We start from the raw sequence: 21,209 nt of genomic DNA on the forward strand, positions 1-21,209 counted from the left end.
GTCAAGCAGTTTGCCTTACAAGGGCATAAAGGTTCTGGGGTGACTTCTTTCATTTCTAGTAGATTTTAATCACAGTGTGGAATCATGGTTGATTATGTGTAGGTAGGGACTTATCTTGTAACATAAAATAACCATTTAATGCTCTCTGTGTCATTTTGTTCACAGAAATCTCAGGGCCATGTTGAATGTATTTTAGAGATTAACACTGGGCCACAGTTAACAGATCAAAGGAATAAACTTACCATTCAGCTGGTGTTTAAATACAACAAGAACTTGGAAGGCTGCAAGTTAAACACTTTTCTCAGCATTACAAAACCGTTAAGTGAAATTAACATCATGCTAGGTTTCATGTATCATTTAACTGGCCCTGTACATAAGGCGGAAGCTAAAATTCAATATGCCACAGGTAAGGATAATCACTGTACTGATTTATGTTGTCATTGAATGCGAGAGACTCGGAGCACAGCCGTAATTTCATAATTTCTGCTTCTATCCATTCTCCCATATCCATATTCATCATCTACCATTAGTACTCATGTGTTTTGTAGGTAATAGTCTACAATGTTAAATTATTGATGGTTGAATGTGGTACCATAAAAGGATAATGAGAGTTTAAACACACAGAGGAGTGCAGCGTATTATAACGAAGCACTTGTCAGATGAATGGTATTGCCACACTTTTTACAATAAAAAGGTGATTTAATTGAGCTGGTAATCTGCTCCCTATAATAAATTCTTCTTGGGCTACCAGCCATGTAAGGTGGCTTAATGAATAAGACACCACTAGTTCCTGCTGCCGCCATCAATATTGCCCCGATGATGGAGGCAGCAAGTACGTGTTGGGTACATGGTGCTTCTGCTTTGTATGTGGATATTGTAACTATTTGTATAAAGAAGTTAAACATAATTCATAAAGAGATTGTATTGTGTTATTCCAGACAAACAAGTTGTAATCTCTGCAGATTTGGCAATTCCACGTGGCAGCCTAATGTATGTTGATGCGAAGCTGAATGTTACATTACCCTCATTTAATCCCATGCTGCTGGAATTGAAGATACATGAAAAAAACCCAAATGAATATGCCGTAAGTTAAAATAACATATTCCTTAATTTGTATGAGAACTCATCATATTGGCATGTAACATCGTGTATTCACAGGTGAAATGAACGATTCACTTGAAGAACTTTGTAAATCAAAAGGTTTGAGGAATTCTAGACTTAGGAGCTAATAAACATGTTTAATCACATTGAATTCCAGCAATAATATGATGTCATGTTGGATGTGTGGCAGTACTTATTACAAATTTGACATGCAAATAAGACAGTCACTTATCATTTATTGGCATATGACCTTCAACTTTAATTTTGATTTATTACTTTAATAATAGCAGGCTTACATGTATTTCTTACTTGGTCAGAATTTACAAATATTAATATTAAGAGTCTGCGTATGCATCTAAAAAGAAGTTTCGGTTTTGTAAGGCACAATTAATGAGCTTCTGGTTGTACTATCATGTTATTTGAAATCATTTTTAGCATGCTGTAAATTTTTATTTTGATATTGAAGCATTGTTGATGTGTCAGATTTCTTAGCATGAATTTTTTTATTCCATTCACAACCAAGATGCCATTAGAAACTCAAACATTTTATTCTTAGAACTGTTGACTGGGCATCATGATATTGTGCTTTCTTACTTGTTCTTAAATAATTTTATGTACTATCACTTTAAATTTCTACTTGTATTTATTTATTTCTGAACCCAAAGACAATAAGCAATATGGCATTACCTTCTAAGCATCTTTATACGAATCGTTTCAAAGAAAATTCCACAATAGAAAGGCTGTACTTTGACACTAGTTCTGAAGAGAAGCTAGAAGAGAGCTGCTTTTCAATTAGCGCGCAGTGAAGAATAGAAGGACAAACCTTCTACTGATAAAGCATTCACAAAACAGTCAGTGGTTTAAAAATATAAATATGTTGTATGTACTCCTTAAAGTGTTATTTTATCAGGATGTCAAATTATAATGATAGTGCTGTTTTATTATATTACAGATTGAATTGTCAGGAACATGGTTTAGCGGACACACTTTTTTTGCCAAAGGCTTATACCAGGACAGAACAACAGCAAAAATTACAAGTCACAACTTGAAAATGATTATCAAGTCACCAAGCTTTAATGAAATTTCTGTAGTGTGTAAAATTCTGTCTGATGACAAGGAACTGAAAGTAGATTTTCAGGTAAATCTGACATTTCATAACTTTACATCTAATATTTAATCTTGTGCTTAGCTGCAGAATACAGAACTTATTTTACACTGTGCGTGGCAAAAACTGCTCTCTCACTCTGAGGGAGGAACACAGATTGCAGGTGTTTGAGAATAGGGTGTTGAGGAGGATTTGTGGGCCTTGGAAAGAATATGATGGGGCATGGAGAAAACTGCATAATGATGAGCTTAAAAATTTATACTCCTCCCCCAGTATTGTCAGGGTGATTAAGTCGAGAAGAATGTGATGGGCATGTAGCCTTAGGTCCTAGGCTGAGTAAGTGGTCTGGTGCTGTACTTCATTAGAGTCTGTATTTGGAATATAATGTTCAAGTAGCACCAAAGTAAAAGCTGTCCCGCTATACGCCATGTAGGCGCTTTGGGGGAGTGGAGGTATAGCTCCTACTAATCCTAAACCTCGGCATTAGATGGGAGTGAGTGGTCAGCATCACTCTCTGGCTGCACTTTACCCCTGGAAAAGTACCCTGGTACCCATTAGATAGGCTGAGTGGGCCCCAGATCTGTTCTGGATGCAGAGGCTAGAGGGAAAATCCTCTGCCCCTGTCAGGGATCAAACCCCAATCGTCCAGTCCATAGTCAGTCACTATACGGTAGCACCAAACCCTTCGTATCTTTTCACTGTTCTCTTTAGCTAACCAGTAACATGGCTGATAGATTGATGACATTTAAGAATATTGTGTACAAAATATTTGGACCTAAGAGAGCAGAAGTGACAGGATACTGGCTAAATTTGAATAATTAAGACCTTCATGATTTGAACTATTCACTAATTGTAAGTAAGGTAATCAAAGTTAAGATGGAAGGCATTGTAGCATGCATGATGGGGATGGGTAATTAATACAAAATTGCAACTGGGGAACCCATAAAAGAAGATACTGCTCTGAATACTTAAGCAAATACTAAGATGGTGAAATAGGTTGTGCCTGCTTCATGTCACATCTCTCCCATTTTATCACTGACAATCATCCTCTCATATCTCATTCAGTATCATAATTTCAGCAGTTGGTGCCTCATCATATTTTTGTGTTAATGTTTTAACAGGCTGATCATAATGATGATAAATACTCGCTGCTATTGAAGCATTCTTCGACTTCCTCAGCAGAATTCGAGACATACGTTGACTTACGCTACAAGAAAAGAATATATACTCTGACTACGACTATTAACCTTTTGGACCTTAAGCAGATGCTCTTGGAGTTACATCTTGACCAGTAAGTTCAATGAAGATTGTTTGTTTAATAACTAAACATAATATGTATCTCAATTGATTTCCATAATATTGTGCTATAGCAAAATCATTGACTTGTGGATGGAACAGTTCTGCAAGGATGTGGTATGCTGTAATATTGATATTTCTTCCCAGTCCATCTACACATTAATGTAGTTAAGATGATCGTAACAACTTGCAGTCATGGTCAAATACATTTTTAGGCATTCTTTATACTTCATTGTAAGCAAAGAATGCTTATTCTGCCCATATGTTCGTCACATCTTACAGTAACCATGATAAATGTTGGTGCTGTCATATGAACAACTTGATATCACATGGGGTGATATGTCATTGTGATGATTATAGTTTTATAGTGGTTGTGGTGGTGATGATGATGATGCAAGATGAACTGTTCTGTTGCGTCTGAGCAGAATAGGTACAAGAGCTATAAGTTGTAAAGACATTTCTAGTAAATAAGTTCATACACATCTGGGAAAGTAAGAAATTTAATATTCAAAATGTTGATAATGGTTATTCATTGCATTATTCATTTTTCTTTCTGTGTTTGCAGGCACCGAGATATTCACGTAGCTTTGACAGGAATGAATCGTGCAGACAGAAAGGAAGCAGCAGTTGAAATCAAGTGGGATGCCAACCGAGATCCTGGCCAAAAGTTTGCTGCGTCTGTTGAATTTGTCAACCCTGACCGATTTAATTACAGCGGAGCTTTCTTAATAGCCTATCCTGGTCGAGCTGTGAAAGGGAATTTTCATCTTGCCTTTAAAGGTATATTCACATTTCTTGTAATAAGAATATGTCTAGATAGTGTTTTAGAAATATGTTCTACAATTCTCAATAAATTTAATTGAAAGGTTCCATCTTGTTGATTTGAGAGTAGAACTTTATAATTTACAGGTGGGAAAGATTGTCAATGAGACATTCTGAAAAAAGTGTTATGTTATATTAGTGATGTAATGTTGGTCATAACACGTTGAGAAACTGACTGTACTCCTAAGAAGGATTTGAGATTTTCATGGTGGTGAGTCTGTAGATGGCTGTCTTCTGGGTTGTTGTGCCGTGTAGTCTGGTAGAAGTTTACCATTGTTTCAGAGGACCATGCTGAGTCCATCATCAGGGTAATGAGTCAACTCTTCTGACTGTCCTTCTGTCATTTTTTTAATTTTAACAAGCAAGGAAATAAAATAAACAATTGAATACAAATATGCATTATTGGCTTTTATCATACAAATGGCACATGACGAGCAGGACATATTGAATATTATTGGTGAAGTTTTGAACAGTTCTGCATTTAATTTTACAGTAACATGGTCAAACAGGATAATTTATTTTATGTATTGAGATTTCTGCATTTTTGCAACAACAGTAATCAAACAGACAAAACTGACAAGAATGATGACAGACGTTGAAAAATAAGATATTTTTTTTTCTTTTGTATGCCTACTGACACCCATGTTGAATTTTAAAATACATCATAACATTTAGCTGTGGACAAAGTCATTGTGCTGTTCAAAGGGAAAGTCATTTTCAAGCAGTACATTCCTAAGAAACATAAATACTTTGGTGTAAAGATTTATTAACTTTGCATTGTGACTGGGTGCACATATAATGGGGGGGGGGGGGGCTGGCAAATGCAACACAGATAATTATAGGGACACACATGAAAGTGTAAATTCCCACTAGAAGAGTGGAAGGGGTTGGCCGTGAACTTTATATGGACGGTTATGTCTCCTCTCCTGATGTATTTGTTGACCCACACATGAACTTTATCAACAGCTGTGGAACTGTTAGATGGAATCATAAAGGAATTTTGGGGACTTTGATTATAAGACACTAATTTTAAAACAGGGTGACATGTTTGCTAGGGCGAGAGGTTTCTTGACAGCATTGATTTGGAAAGACAAGAAAGACAGACAGATGTGCATAATCTACCAACAGGAGGCAAATTCAGTGATGAATATGAAAGTGATATTTTCAGACTATAGCCTGTTTTACATTAAATTCCTTTGTAATTTCTTGTGCAGGTACCACTTACAAATCCTCATCCCACTTAGAATGGAGCCCAAAGGATGTTATTGAGGTGACCATAGTCTCTGTACATAAATACACAGACAATTTATTGGTCAAGGTGAACTGTGAGCTATTGACACCTTTTGAGAACTGGAGGAGGACGTCTGTATCAGGCGGGTATGAAATTTGCTAGATCCATTTCTCTCACACTCACAAGAAATGCTCCCTGCCTATAAAAGGAATTGAAATGAATTCAGTAATGTCCATTCATAACATTTTTCTGTAGGTTAAGAATACTGAGGCATTTACTTCATATAAACAGTTATACATAAAATACTTGCATAATTGATCTCAAATGCTGAGTATTGTTTTATGAAATGTTTGCCTACTTTGTCTTAAACGCTTTATATTGTTATTTATCACAAATTAGTTACTAATTCTTATACATGGACAGACATTTCTCTTGTATTGTGCCTTATAGTTATTTAACAGTGTTGCTTTGTGACACATAAAGTATTGTTGGCAAACTGTCGCAGAAGCAGTAATGAATTTTCTGTTCCATAAAAGACAGAGAATTTCTTGTCTATTTGTGTGAATATCAATTTCTCAAGAAGGACTGTTCTCCATTATATTGGTTGGGTAACTAGTTAGTTGGCTAGGTACTTTCGTAGGAATGTAGTGGCATCCAGTCTTAGAATTTGTGACCTTTTTAAAACAACCAATAGGAGATAAATGGTGAAAAAGAAGCATGATTCATTGCTAACTGTGCAATGCTATAAATATGTATAGTATGTTTAATAAAAGTACTTCTAAATATTATTAATACCATTAAACACAATTGTACGGGACCAAACCAAATTGTCAAAGCAAAATGAAATACACTTCACTTCCTGTTTGGATAGGTTAGATAATATGTAATGGGATATACCATTTGCCTCACAGATCTGTACTTCAACAGATACTCAAAACTAAATTCTTTGAAGCAATAATTATTTTCTGTTAATACATATTAAATGTAGCACAAAACAAATATGACTGATGAAGCCAAGATGGTACATGAAGACCCTGAAATGGGAGGCAAATTAGAGCACAGATCATAAATTTAAAATGCTGTAAATAGGAAAAGCAATATGCATGAAAACAAAATTTTGTTGGAGGAACCTCTTTGAAAGTAGATTCTTGGAATACTGAAATGGCAGTCGGAGGATAACAAAAATGGATCGTAACAGGTTTTGTGAATTGGAGTTTTTTCAGGATTGTGTCCATTGGCAGGGTATGGTTTTAGTAGTGTTGAATCTTCATATTCTTTTACTATACAGATCAGTCAGTAGACCGTTAAGTAATTTTTAGTGAAGCTATGACCAGTGGTTGGTTAGTTTTTTTTAAAGCTTAAGGTGTCATGTTCTAACAGCCGTACAAGCTTCATTTAAACATTTTTGTGCCTTAATTTAATAACTGTGTTGTGTGAAATACATAAAATCTTGGAAAACATTAACAGTTTCATCATTAATTGGGACATTATAGAAAAGAAATTATGTTAACCCATGTTATTTATAGGGGCATATTGCAGAGAAATTACATCTTTCTTAAACATGTTAGGTTTAATATGTGAGAATCCTAAACTGCTGCAAGCCATTTTCAAGTTTAGTCAGTATTATTTACATTTCAGAATATTTGTAATGTAAATTCTTATGTAGGCCTATGCAAGTAGAATTTAGTAGAACAAGGACCTCAAAGGCACTGGATATTTTAGCTACACAATTATTTTTCAGTATGAAAACAGAAGAAATGTAAGAGATTGAATTTCTGTGCTCGAAAGTTCTTACTGTTTTAAGTAATGGCCATTTATTATATTTATAAAATTATATGAGTATAATATGAATACTGATACTTGACTTGGTTATGTTTGTTGTATGTGTGTGAACAGCATTCGACATGAAGACTACTTGTTTAGTGCTAATGGCAGTGTGTACTGGCAGGATGATCAGAATATTGCATTGGATTTCTACAATAACTATTTAATCACTGAAAATGGTTTCCTGTATGAACTCAAGTCTTCCATAATAAGTACCATCCCACAAGTGTCATCATTGTCTGGAAGATTCTATCACAAGCAAACGAACAAGAGATTTGATACAAATATATACATACAGGTAACATGCTTATTATTTATTGCTCCCTTAATCTTAAAGTGAAGGTGGAAAAATTAGAATGATAAATTATAATAGTTGATGAATTTTTGTTGATTACTAATGTGAACTCTGTAATCTGTTGAATAGTATTATTGCGACATTACAATGCTATAAGAATGGGCCACAGGAAACTAAGTAACTACGTAGTACAGAATATTCCTCAAGCAGCTGTAATTTTGAATTATCACGTTATAATTTCAGAGTTTCATCGACATTTTAGAAGCAGAAGTTTTCTTACCTGAAATGGCACTTTTTCTAGAAACGAATTTTATCCCGCATGTCTTATTCTAGACATTACAATTTGTTGTAATGTATGACTATTCTGACTGTTAGCAACCCTCCAGGTCTTTGTGTCCCAGTTGACTGCTTACTGTTTGATAAGTACCCCTCCCACGACTTCTACCGTATACTAATTAATTGATTGACTTGTACCTTCAATTTGTAATCATTTGTACAACTTGTCAAAACTTGTGTCACTGTTACCAGGGATTACAACTCCTCATCTGGGCAGGTGTTACCCAATTTGAAGCTGTTGTAATGTTATGAATATTACATGTCTGTTAATGTGGCATACATTGAATCCCAGAGGAGATGTCCTCTGTATTTCATATGCTTCTTATCCCAATGTAAACTTTTATATCCTAATTAGTTATATATCCCTATTTTGTATCTTGCTTCACACTCAGTTTATCACAGTACTTAACATAATTAATAGTTTTCCTTAGTACCACTTAATACAACCGATTGTTCACAGACAGTTCCAAACTGGATGTCATACGAAAAAGAATTTTTTTTATTCCCATTGCGGACCTTTGTCCTGTCATAAGATACTGATAGGAATGTTGACTTCATGATCATCAATATAAGACTCCGAGTGACTGACTTCTACTGTGTCATTTGTTGTCCGTGCATTATAGCTTAAGCATGATTTAGCTGGCCATGCATCACATTATACAGCTGAACCATTAACCCAGGAGTTAAAATCCAGCCAGCAGCCCTGCAGTACAGAGGTTTAAACCCCCTGTTCCCATATGATAAAGATTAAGTTACCTGGAACTGTCAGATCTATATAAAATGTTTATTACACAATTTTAATGTTAATTTTTTCATCACTATATGACACACAAGAATACTATAGTTTGGAACCCTGGATAACTTTGAATTCCATATGTTGTTTGTTGATGCTGAACACCCAGGTAATGGATTTCTAATGTTCTTGTTTTCAGTATCATCCACAACAGACAATAACTATGAAGAGCATGTGGGAATATGAACAGGGTCCAGAATCTTATAACCTCACAGGAATAATTTCTATGGTTTCTCCATTTGATGGATATCATATGGGAGACTTAAGTAGCTGGGTACATGTCACCAGTGACTGGGACATTACAGGTGCTGCTGATCTGAACCTTGATACAAGGAAATACACTCTGATATTGGAAGGTGTGTATGCAGAAAAAGTAAAATATTGTGGTTACAAAATATTTGCACTTTGTGATTATTCTGGAGTTATTTTGAACTTTGCACTTTTCACTGCAAAGGTAGGTTATGCCATGAATTCCTATGATTGAGGTGGAGGCACTGAGTTTATCTGAAACATTGGTCAGCATCTACCAGATTATACACACACACACAACATCCCAGAAAATAGCCATCTTCATAAATATGACATTTATTCTTCTGTAAAAATTGGGCCTAATGAACATATGGGCATGAGGATGTTTAATATGAATACTTTATATGACATCATAACTTTGTAGGACCAACACACTGTTTTCAGCAACTAAAATTATTTACATATTAGATCAGTAATTTTTCATATTATCCAAAAGAGTAATTGTTTTCCTCCATGCACAGAAGATTAATTTTAACATGCTCCTCATATTTGTCAGTACTGGTCCAACACATTCAATTATGAAACACTTTTAAATTATCTTTCACCTGTTACACAAACCTTGGTTTCTTAACAAGCTTATGAATTTAGTTCTATCTTTGACATAGTTTAAGTCAATTTTTCCTCTTGAATTCAGCAAGTAATGCAATGGGTAAGAAGGGTGTCTTCTGGTAGAAGTTTTTCAACACTTTAGATGCCCTTGCTGCCTCCGTTATAAGAGTGATCACCCTTATGAGAGAACCTCAAATCCTATTTAATGTAATGACTGTTTTTTCAGGGCATTTGAAGAAACTAAGTAACAGTATGCTTGAATTCAACATTACTACACCATTTCACAAGTATGGAACCATCACTGGACGATTTGGTTATTCAGAAGCTGAAAAGCATCTTGTAGCTGAAGTCAAAGGGCCTTCTTTTGGTATTGGAATTGATATTCTGTTCAGAATTTCCAGCATAAGTGATTTTGATGTGAAGTTCAGTTTAGAAACTCCGATGGAATTTGTAACAAAAGCATTGGTTATTGGGAAATTGAAGGAGGATATGGTAAGTAAAGGTTTCGGTATATGAACTCTAAGAAAATAAATAAAATTACGGAATTGTAACACATTGAGAGAAAGACTGCAATTGATATTAAATAAGGTCATTAAAGTCATATTAAAATATTTTTTCTCAACCAATGTATTTGCTGGAGTTTCTATGTCAGGTGTGTATTAACACATGCTGTGAAATTGAGAATTATGATTTTAAAAAATGGGTGCTTCAAGTAATTTTACCAAGTTTTGTCTCTCAGATAAATTACCAGCTATTTAAAATTTAATAAATCTTTCAATGAGCAAATTTTACAATTCTACATGTAGTTCTAGCTACCTGTACTTTTGTGTCTGTATTGCAAGTGAGTAAATTTCCACATTATTTTTAGTTACATTGTATATTAGATTTATAAAAATTATTTTAAAATACCAAATGGTAGTCTAAATTTAATTGTGTATTTGTTTAAACCAATTAGTTTCAGTTGTGTTATTACAATGCTTCTCTTATATTTCTGTGACTGACAGATTGATTTCAGGTGTGGCTGGAATGCTTTAGTTATTGGATTTTCAGGAGTCTGGCATTACGTGGCCATTACAGATTTTGAGCATAATTATCGAATTTATACTCCACTGGAAGGATTTGAAGAGAATGGCATCATAGCCAAATTAATATACAGAGATGGCCTTGATTTTGCTTTTGGCATTGTACTGTCTGATATAAAGGTAATTTTGTTATTGTGTCAGTTTTAGAGAATGTTTCTCTATTTTCACATTTGAACAGATGACCTTATTTTCTGTTTATCATAAGCATTATGAACTTCTCATATGTGTGCTGAAATATGTCAACATGATAATAGTTTGAACTCGGTTTTCCGTTCTGAATAGTAACTTGTGGGAAACATGGCTTTGACTTGCGTGAAATTTGAACTTTGTGTCTGCGCGTACCTCGTGCTGCTACCATGAACAACTGTAAAATCTTAAGTATTAAAACATATGAAATTACTACTTCTGTCTGTTGTGTTATAAGGTGACACAGTTTACGCTCTGACAACAACAGAGATCGATGTTGTCTGAAAAATAAAGAACATAATGAAGCACTAGATATGATTACAAAATGTAGAGACTTATAATTAACACTGAACACCCAGTACTGTAAAGTAATGATGGTAAATATCTCTTGGTTTTAGACATTCTTCCTTCATGGTTTATGTATTGTGAATCCAGTTGTTCATATGTTCATGTGGTTGTGATGTATGTTTGAACATTGAGTCACTTAAAATTAATATGTGAATTATTGTATCTGCTTTGTAGCTTGGTCTGAAGATTGCTGGTGCACCAAAACCCCTTTCTATTAAAGTCTTGAATTCGAAAAATATAGGACAAGAGCTAGAAGAGATTGACCCTGATTATGATGATAGTGCTGGCGAGGATGAAAGTGAAGATGCACTCAGTTGGAGGGGTGTCATTGAACTGGACACTGTCCTCTACCCAACAATGAAAGGAATGCTGGACATTGACGAAAGGGGAACTGTTTATAATATTGTGGCATCACTGGTGCTTCCAGATGGAGTTGCAGAAATTCGGGATGAATTTGATTTTATTGTAAGAGAATGCTTATCCTTCCATATTACTATTTTTGGTCATGATTGAATGAAAAAAGATGTTTCTTGGTTCATTGAACCATAATTTGTCAGTTGCAGAAATCACGTGGTATCAAATTGTAGGAAGATGTGAATAATGAATTTGGAACAGTGTGAAAGGAAGATGATATAAGGTATTATCCAAGCACTTGCTTGCAGTGATCAAGGAACACGATAAAATAAGATGACTGTCTTCTGAGATGTTGCACTGTGTAGTCTGGTAAATATTGGCCATCATCTCTCTCCATCATCATCACTTATCTCCCTGATGATGGAGGTAGTAAGCTCATCTGAAATGTTTTCCGTATCTACTATACCACATGGCACAACATTCCAGAAGACAGCCATCTTCATACTGGTTACTGTGAGAACCTGAAATCTGAACTAATTTAACCTCAGTCAGGATAGCCAATCTCCATGCCAAGATTTTAACAGGATACCTCCACTATATTAAACAGGAATGATGATAACTGTACCACATTGTTTGGTAAAATGAAGATAGAGAACAAAATGCACCTAAGCTTGGACAAATTATTGAAACCTATAGATCTAAATATCATATATACAGGGTGATTTTAAAGGGTTAGGGCCAAACTGAAGGAGCGTATAGAGGGACTCATAGAGAACAACTTTCGAATAGGAATCCATGTCCTCCGAAGTTATCCTGAGTCAGTCGAGGCCATTGAAGGTAGGGAAGTCTGATAACATGCCGCTGAAATAATCGTACTTTGCTATTCTACTAGCTTAATTTTGTTTTTTTATTAATGTACAATGATTAAATTAGCAATCTTACAAACCAAATTTAGAACAGGTGTTCAAAGTGGCGTCCTCCACGTTCAATACAGGCATTGCATTGGCGAACAAAACTCTGGCATACCCTTTCAAATACCCCAGGAGTCTCATGGACGACGTCAGATGCAGCAAGTCTTGTAGGAGAATAGCAAAGTATGATTATTTCAGCGGCATGTTATCAGACTTCCCTACCTTCAATGGGCTCGACTGACTCAGGATAACTTCAGAGGTCATGGATTCCTATTCGAAAGTTGTTCTCTCTGATTCCCTCTATATGCTCCTTCAGTTTGGTCCTAACCTTTTGAATCACACTGTATGTAGATACAAGTAAATAATACTAACAAAAACGTGAGGTTCCCTGGAATTGCAGAAGCATTCCTGTTTGTATCTAAGCTTTCTTGTAACGTGGTTTTGAAGGAGAGTTATCTTGGCTTTAACTCATTGGTGCACCACATGCTTTAACATTCAGTAACTTGGTATATCACGTCTATATTCCCTTAATGAGTTTCATTTTGTTCTGTACTAAACACCATAAAACTTTTTATTGATGCAGTGTATTTACCTTGGACGTAGGAACCAAAGTAGAAGTTATTTAAATTCTGGATTGTTGAGTTTTTGGATCTTGTCCATCATCTGATGTTATAAAACACATAACATTTTCAGGACTGGATGTGTCCTCGTCTTCGGGTGTAACGAAGTGGGCACCTACTCTGTGGTGTCTGTTAGAATGAGGCTAATCTCAGTCACTGGACCAGTGATCTGGAGCCTACTTTGTGCATGGAAATTTTTGTGTTAATTGCATAAAGAGCTTTAATATCAATAACCAGTTGTCCTTTAAAGGATGAAAAGTCTGCTCTGGTGATTACCAAACTTTTGAAGATTGAGGACAGTCAGAAACCAAAGTATGATGGGCTTGTAAATAATTATGTCCATTAATTGATTTATCCTGATTAACTAGATTCCCCTGTGACCTTGGGATTCACCTCCCAAAGTTCATGAGGTGTGACTTTTATTTGAATTGAAGGTTGTAGAGCAACCCAGCATTACTGTTAATTACTTGTCTGTACCATTAGTTTGTGCACATTATGATAATGTTTTTGTTTTGTCAAGTTGTTGTATTCATAACATGATATAAAAACAGAAAACATGTTGCCCAAGTAAGTAATTATGCTAAGTTTCATGATTGGTTTTTTGTCTGTACACTTTGAACTTCTGTATAAAATATCTTGTCACCCATTTCTGAAACATGGGAAGTATTTTGGTTTAAACACTTAATGATTTAGTAAACGTTGTAGAGTTTTCTCTGGTTTTTCTTTCTTCAGGATATTTTTACAATGACAAACCGACTTCATCTTACAACTCCATGTGAATGTTTCAAAGAACTGATATCCAATTGTAACTTTCAAGTGATGTTGGGTGAACAGTATGAAATGTCTCTTGACTTTAAAGTAAAGAGCAAAAGTGAGTGGAAGAATGTAAGTATACAACAGGAGTCATCTTAGCAGTGCATGTACTCAGTTAACATGTTCCTTGCTTGCTTATTTACTTACTCCATAGAACCAAGTCCTTCCTAAGAAGCCAACAGTCACTCAGCCACTCAAGAAATTCCCAAAATTTAATGGAACCCAAAAGTTCATTACCATGTCCACAAGAGCCCACCACTGGTCTCTGTCCTGAACCAGATGAATTCAGTCCATAACCCCCACCCCCCAATCCTATTTCCCTAAGATTCAGACTCTTATCTGACTTCTTTAGAAATTTGAATATAGTTTCACTTTTATGTTTAACTCTCAATACCATGTGAGACATAGCTTTCCCATTCACATAATTTTGAAACTTTGCGCTTAGTTTAACACTATAAAACTTTGTAATGTCTGTATCATACAGAATGTATGTTGCATGTAGACTGAAGGAGTTGGTTTGTTCTGGTTTCCAAGTCATTAAGTTTGAGGACTTTGGAGTGAATTCTTCAGTGAAGAATGCATTTCTCTAACATAGTATATATTCAGCATGTAAATATTTTCCTGTGTTTTGTGTTCATCTGAGTGAAATAGTGTTACTCTGCTTTCGGTTTGAGTACTTTAACCATGTGATCTGTTTATTTCCAGGCTGGATTTTTAATAAAATATACCTATGGAAGTGGAAAAGATGAGGAAACTGATGCTCATACCGCAAGACTCAATATATTTTCTCCATTTGATACTTTGAAGCTCTTGGATGTAACAGCTTTAATAGAAATTCAAGACAAATTTTATCACACCAATTTGACATTGCTGACTAACCAAAGCTATTTTACAACTGGAGGAGACATTGAGGTAAAATAATCATGCATTAATGATTATGAATTTCCTTTGGTGTGTAAATCCATTCCCAATATTTTTTTATTGATTTTTTCTAGAAAGTACAATTTTGTCTAATTGTATGGATCCTGTGTATAATAGTTTTAAATTAACTGCTCTTGCACACTTTAAATAGTTGTGTGATGTCGTCCACACTTACGGCTTCATTGACTGCTGATAGTGTGTCTGTGTAGTATCTTCAATTAAAATAATGTAATTGCAAATAAAAATGAAATGTTTGCTTCACTTTTAGCTAAAGGATGGTTATGTAGATGCATCTGTGGGTCTGAATATGGTATCACCTCTTTACAACATATCAGCTTTTCGAGTATCAGCTATAAAGGACTTCTCTAATGAGGAAAAAAGAATTGAATTTGTGCTTGATAGATTGAATGCTACACTTAAAAATGTAAGTATAATATTCAGTTGTCAGAAAAAATCATTCTATTCTGTTGTGTTTTCTGTTAAAAAACTAATTTCTATCACATATTATTGTTGCCATTCTAACGCTGCTTTCTATTTACTACACGCTCTGCACTCCTGCATTCTCTTTTCTGTCTTAATAAAACCTTCAGTGAATAGAAAAAGACTGGTTCTTAGCTTATATTCTGTACTTTACACATGTAAATTTCTAACAGAGCTCTGTAAAATTTTGTTTTGTTAAATTTATTCTTGTCCAAAATTTATAACAATATAATAGTGTGAAGTATTCTTGATTTTGATGGCAGTAAATGGAGAATTATTGAATGTCAAATTTCGAATTCTAATATATTTTTATATATATATAACACATTTACTATCAGACATACCAAACAACATTTTTTTACTTCATGCCATCAGTGTTAGAAACATCCATTGTGTTCCTTTTCATTTACATTGAATACGTGATTTTACATCTCTGTGATTCATACTGATGTAAGAACAGAAGTTTATCTTCCATTAATGTTGTGTGTTTCTGCTCTCTAGTTAAAGTTTGAAGTGTCATGGCACATTGAAGGGAATACCTTTGTCAAAGCTCAAGGAATGCTTCAAACACCTTATGACAAGCTATGTCTGATTGAAGGAAACATTATATTTACCCAAAATCCCACTGATTCATCTGTATCATTGGATTTTCAACTTACATATGCACCAGGTCAACAGATAATGGTGTCTTTACATTTGGAAGGAAATATCCTTACAGTTGATATGGATATGCCTATTGAAGGTTTGAGGTTGGTATGGCAACTTGGCAACTCACTTGATTCAGCTGGTCGGGATAACATGTTTATCCCTTGGCAGTTTTTTATCTCAACTGGTTAATAAAACATCAATAACTGAACCCAGAATATAATGAGGGACCCAACAAGTGAATAAACATTCTGTGGTCTGTTCATGCATTAGCACCGGCATGGCATGTAGCAGGACAGCTTTAGTTAGTTTTTTCTTCTTCTTCTCCCAACCACTCTTCAATTCATTGTAAAATACCAGTGATCTTTTCTTCCTCATGCTTCTTTCCATTTTCTGTCTATAATTATCCACATGCCTTTTACTTGCTTCTCATGCATGCAGTTTTTGCAAATGTCCCCCATACCCAGTCTTTCTAAATCCTGAAGATGGCTGTCTTCAGGGTTGTTGCCATGAAAACCTCAAATCCTACTTTTTAAATCCAATTTTTCCCTTTCTCTAAACTTTGTTGTTTTAATGCATCTCCTCTAATAGGCTTATTTCACCCCTTTTTCACAATCGTAACCAATATTTAAGGACTCTTTCTACCATTGTCTTTTTCCTGTTTGTTCTTCCCAGTTTTCTCACACACATTTTATTTGGTGGCATGTGTTTAAATATACAAAACAATAAGCTTATCTGGAAAATGTTTGTGAGGCAGACACTTGGAGCAGATCTTTGTTATTATTACAAAATGGTTTAAATCCTACATCAAAAATACCAGGGTGGGAGTCTTACGGTAATTTGTTACATGTGTTTAAAGGTACTTCCAACATTGATTTAAATAAGCAGAGAGAAAATCTGAAATCATGTTCGGAATCCCTAGTCATAATAGCTGAGTTGGTTTGGCTGCTGATTTTGTTACTGGTGAGAACAATGGAATGATTTTCTTCACCTCTAGAATGTCTCTGTAGCCATCCTGTTCCCCTCTGCCATGGGTACAGGGGTGATTTCCCTATATATAAATGGAACTGGAGCATGAATCTGGCCACTTAATCCTTCTAGTGCAAAGGTTGACAATGCATAGAATCTTATTTCTTTACCCACATATACCTCTTGGCTTGTTGCTTAAGGTTCTTTACCATTGACTTTTTATAATATTCAGATTTTGTACATACATAATAAGACAGGGAATTCCAGGCCAATATCAGGATTGTGTGTTGACTTACCTGTCTTTGTTAAACAAACTATGAAAAGCTCATTTCTTGTCATGATGTACTGATGTATTGGTATTCGAGATGAAATGCCTATATTTAACTACAATAATGACAGTTTATAATGTTTTGATTTTGCTCTCAGTAAAGCACAGCTGAATGGCACACTGACTCCCACTGGTGACGGGGAAAAAACTTTGCAAGCATTTTTGCAATCTGATGGAAAATTGCATAATGTACATGGCAATGTCAAAGTGACACCTCAGGTTCCATTCATGGTAAGTTGCATTTGTTAGTTTCATAATTCAGTTATGTAAGAGAATAGGATATAAGTTTATGAATCTATTATACAGGACATAGAAAAGATTTTATTGCAGATATGACATGTGATATGTCAATTTACCATTAAGGGGAATAATCAGAGTCCACTTTACACCATTTGCTTTTATCTAAAACACAAAATACTTTACAATTTTAAAGGTACTGACAATGGTGTGTTATAATCGTGATCACTAAATTCTTGGACTAATTATAGTTAGTTTGTCCAGCTATTGAGGTTAGCTCTTTCTATCGGACCCAACTGAGTAGGTGCCCCTCTTCCCCTTTTTAACCTGAGGATGGAAGCAGATCCAGCTTCCGAAGTGTAGTGTTCTTTTAAAAAACACAAATTATGGACATGTTCCAAGAATTTAGTGATCCCGATAAAATACTTTACCTAAAAGAAGATATTAGACTATTCAAAGTGTTAAACAAGTGACAGTCATCTTGGGTATGTGCCTTTGAATAATATAATACTGAAAATTATTTCAAACAAACAGACATTTTTGTAAACTGAGTGTTAGTACTTTGCTTTGAATATTGTCAGTTTTGCTGTATTCATTGAAAATGCTGTATTACCCTACTGAAAGATTCCATGCTCTTTTTACCACTCAATATCTAGTTCATTTATTTTATTTAGGCCATTATTTTCCTGGTTATGTTCCATAATATTTATTATTATCATAATTAATAAAGACAGAGATAGAGGAATTGTTCATTGCTCAGTCTTAAGGAGACTGAAAATGTTTACTTCATTAATTTGTTTACTTACTGGAAGTTAAACATTGCTCAAAGTGAAATCAGAAATAGACATGCAAGATGGTATATAAATGTCACAGAATGTTTCACTGCCCTCTTTAAAATGCATAAGTATTTTTTGTGTTTCTTTGGTTATTCATGGGCATATCTAGTTCTAACCACACTTTTTATACATTCATCGATCTTAAATATGTATATGTACAATTTATTTGCAGGTGAATATGAAAATTGTAACACCTAATAAAAGTGAAAAAGAAATTGGTATAATGTTGAAAATCCAGAAAAAAGAGAATAGTTTTGAAGTGACTTCTGCATTTATGCAAGGGAAAAATAAGCTAACTGTGGAGAGTGAATTAGATCTGCAGCCAAATGACTGGAACATTAATATGAAGGTACAATTTATACCATTTTTGATTGTCCTTAATATGAAAGATAATTGTATATGCTTCTTTTGTATGTGCTTTTTAACCACAAAACATATCTCCAAAGCTCAATGATGTACCAAGTGTGAAAGATGTGTTTGGAATTGAATATTCCTTTTTTCCCCCTTTATCTGAGCTGCAATTACAACCACCTGGGATGAAGTTTGTTAAAAAATTACATATATGGAGACATGGGTAGGCATAATGTGAAATAGTACAGAATTTGTTATGGCATCATAGAAATTGAAGAAAACAAGAGATTCATTTCAGACAATTTAATTTTTACTGACCTTGTCGTGTGTCTTATGCATAGCCCAGTTGGTCATTCATTGCACTTGTAAACCATTAATCCCAGCGTAAGTCTGGGCAGGATCCCTGTAGTATCGTGTTTAAATGCACTGTTCTCTTATATGATAGAGATTAAATTCCATGTAACACACAGATATTACAATATTGTTTTAAAACAACTTTACAAAACTGGCAGTATTAATGAAGAAATAACCTAACATACTTTAACAAATAATTTCAGCTTATTTAATATGATTCTTTCCATTTCAGTGACTACTAATTACATTCCTTTTGTTGATTTTTTTCACTAATTGGTTCCTTTGATTGTTTGAAGGTTGTGACTTCTCATCCCATATATAGTTCTTTTGTTGTAAGTGGAAGGCTCTTGAAACAGAGTGATGGAAATGTTAGTCTGGAAGCAAATGCAAACACATCCATACAAGGGTTTGAGAGATTGGTGATTGGAGGGCATTACTTGTAAGTAAGATGAGTGCATGAAGCATAATTACTCATGAGTCTGGATGTTTTAAAACTCTTGGAAGAAGAATAGGACTTTGTCTCTTCTCATTTATTTTGTGTTTTAACTTTTTGTCTGCTGTTTTCATAATTCCAGGAAATTATAATGATGCAGGTGTTGGTGTTTCAGGTATAAAATAAATGTGGTTGTTTCTGTCGTGGAACGATGTACATTTTTAGTTTAGCATTTCAGTATAAGAATATAGGAATTTTAGTCACCTTAAAGTAATCAGTGAGTGTACCTGCCACAGAAGTTCACTTTCTCTTCCTTATAGCCAAGACATAGACCAAATACAAAGAGTTTCTTTAGTCACATCAGAAAACTGCATCTGGTCTTTGGCTAACTAAAATACATGTCACACTCTCACATTTTTCCATGACATTTCACTCAGTTTGCAAGAATACAAGAAATATTTATTTTCACAGTTATTTTTATTACAAACTTTGTATTTGTTGACTTTGAACAATTTAAATGAAAACTAAATAATGCTGATTGTCACTTCAGGGTGACTGTGAAGTCTGGTATTGTGAGAGCTGTATTTGATGCCACACAAGCTAAAGGAAAATTTGATATGGAATGGACGTGGATCATAATGGAAAATATGGCTGCTAAAATGATTGGATTTTATGAAACAAGAAATGTGTCACGACATCTTATCTCAGAGGTGTTTTATATAAATCCAAAAAAATCATTCAAAACGTTTGCTGCTGGAGTGGATGTTAATATTAACAGAAATAGTTGGCAGTGAGTATTTCATACATTTTATAAGATGGCCTATAGTAATAAACAAGTGTCTGAGATATTTTTAGAGTCCCTCACCTTTCTCAAACCTATTTTTATGTTACATGTTATAATTTAAGCATTGTCTCAAGAAGATATATTTTATTACATATGTAATTGTACCAATATTCAGGAGCATAGTGGTACATCAGATATCATTATAGCCAGTTTTTATTAAAGTCAAAAATTAACCCTTACCCTTGCATGGCCCTTGTTGAAAATTGTTTTATGGTCGTTTTCTTTCTTTTATACAGATTTGGCACAAATGTGAGTCTTGCAATTCCATCGACTGGTAATGTCACAGTAGCTCTGAATCTGAAGCTTCCCCCACCACAGAATGAAGTCCATACAATATTTAGCAAACTACAATACACAAAGGATTACAAATATGTGAATGAAGTTTTAAAATATTCCACATTTCATTCAAAGAAATTGTATGCAACATTTGGAGAGGTGAGTTATTAATAGTTACCCATTACTTATAATATATAAATTTTTAGAATGTTTAACTTATTAATAAGTGAGATAAAATATTTTGGGCAAATATTATATATCCTTCCTCATGTAGAGATTTAAGAATCTTTGTTATTTTTGATGCCTTGATGATAAAAGAAATATTCTGTAAGTTGGGTATAAATCTGAAAGTTAGAAAAGATCCTTTTAAAATAAAGAAGGAGATTCCACATCACTGACTTGAGGATTATGACGAGTTGTTAACATAATATATTAGTTTAAAATTTGCAAGTCTATAATACTTGTACGGGCATTCGATTTAAAACTGAACTCTGTTTATTACATGAACTCCTTACACACAGAATAGCAAAACAGATGGCAGAATTGAATTCTTGCAGATG

The 21,209-nt window shown here is 34.4% G+C and overlaps 1 protein-coding gene across 2 annotated transcripts in view; it reads left to right on the forward strand.

Moving 5' to 3' along the window:
• The window catches only part of Apoltp (Apolipoprotein lipid transfer particle), a 67,107-nt gene that overhangs the window by 17,683 nt on the left and 28,215 nt on the right, over nt 1-21,209 (forward strand). For both annotated transcript variants that reach the window (XM_022066811.2, XM_087343765.1), the window contains 20 exons: nt 166-406; nt 939-1,084; nt 2,054-2,239; nt 3,328-3,497; nt 4,068-4,282; nt 5,539-5,701; nt 7,452-7,677; nt 8,943-9,159; nt 9,888-10,153; nt 10,666-10,863; nt 11,452-11,742; nt 13,895-14,047; nt 14,681-14,887; nt 15,165-15,320; nt 15,878-16,125; nt 17,417-17,549; nt 18,564-18,740; nt 19,393-19,535; nt 20,080-20,319; nt 20,610-20,808. In XM_022066811.2, coding sequence (XP_021922503.2) covers nt 166-406; nt 939-1,084; nt 2,054-2,239; nt 3,328-3,497; nt 4,068-4,282; nt 5,539-5,701; nt 7,452-7,677; nt 8,943-9,159; nt 9,888-10,153; nt 10,666-10,863; nt 11,452-11,742; nt 13,895-14,047; nt 14,681-14,887; nt 15,165-15,320; nt 15,878-16,125; nt 17,417-17,549; nt 18,564-18,740; nt 19,393-19,535; nt 20,080-20,319; nt 20,610-20,808 — 3,975 coding nt within the window. The remainder of the gene's footprint in view (nt 1-165; nt 407-938; nt 1,085-2,053; nt 2,240-3,327; nt 3,498-4,067; nt 4,283-5,538; nt 5,702-7,451; nt 7,678-8,942; nt 9,160-9,887; nt 10,154-10,665; nt 10,864-11,451; nt 11,743-13,894; nt 14,048-14,680; nt 14,888-15,164; nt 15,321-15,877; nt 16,126-17,416; nt 17,550-18,563; nt 18,741-19,392; nt 19,536-20,079; nt 20,320-20,609; nt 20,809-21,209) is intronic.

The sequence above is a fragment of the Zootermopsis nevadensis genome, unplaced genomic scaffold (genome assembly GCF_977971745.1).
Source record: "Zootermopsis nevadensis isolate Lab colony 2312 unplaced genomic scaffold, Znev_1.0 Znev_ptg000006l, whole genome shotgun sequence".
NCBI classification, from domain to species: Eukaryota; Metazoa; Arthropoda; class Insecta; order Blattodea; family Termopsidae; genus Zootermopsis; species Zootermopsis nevadensis.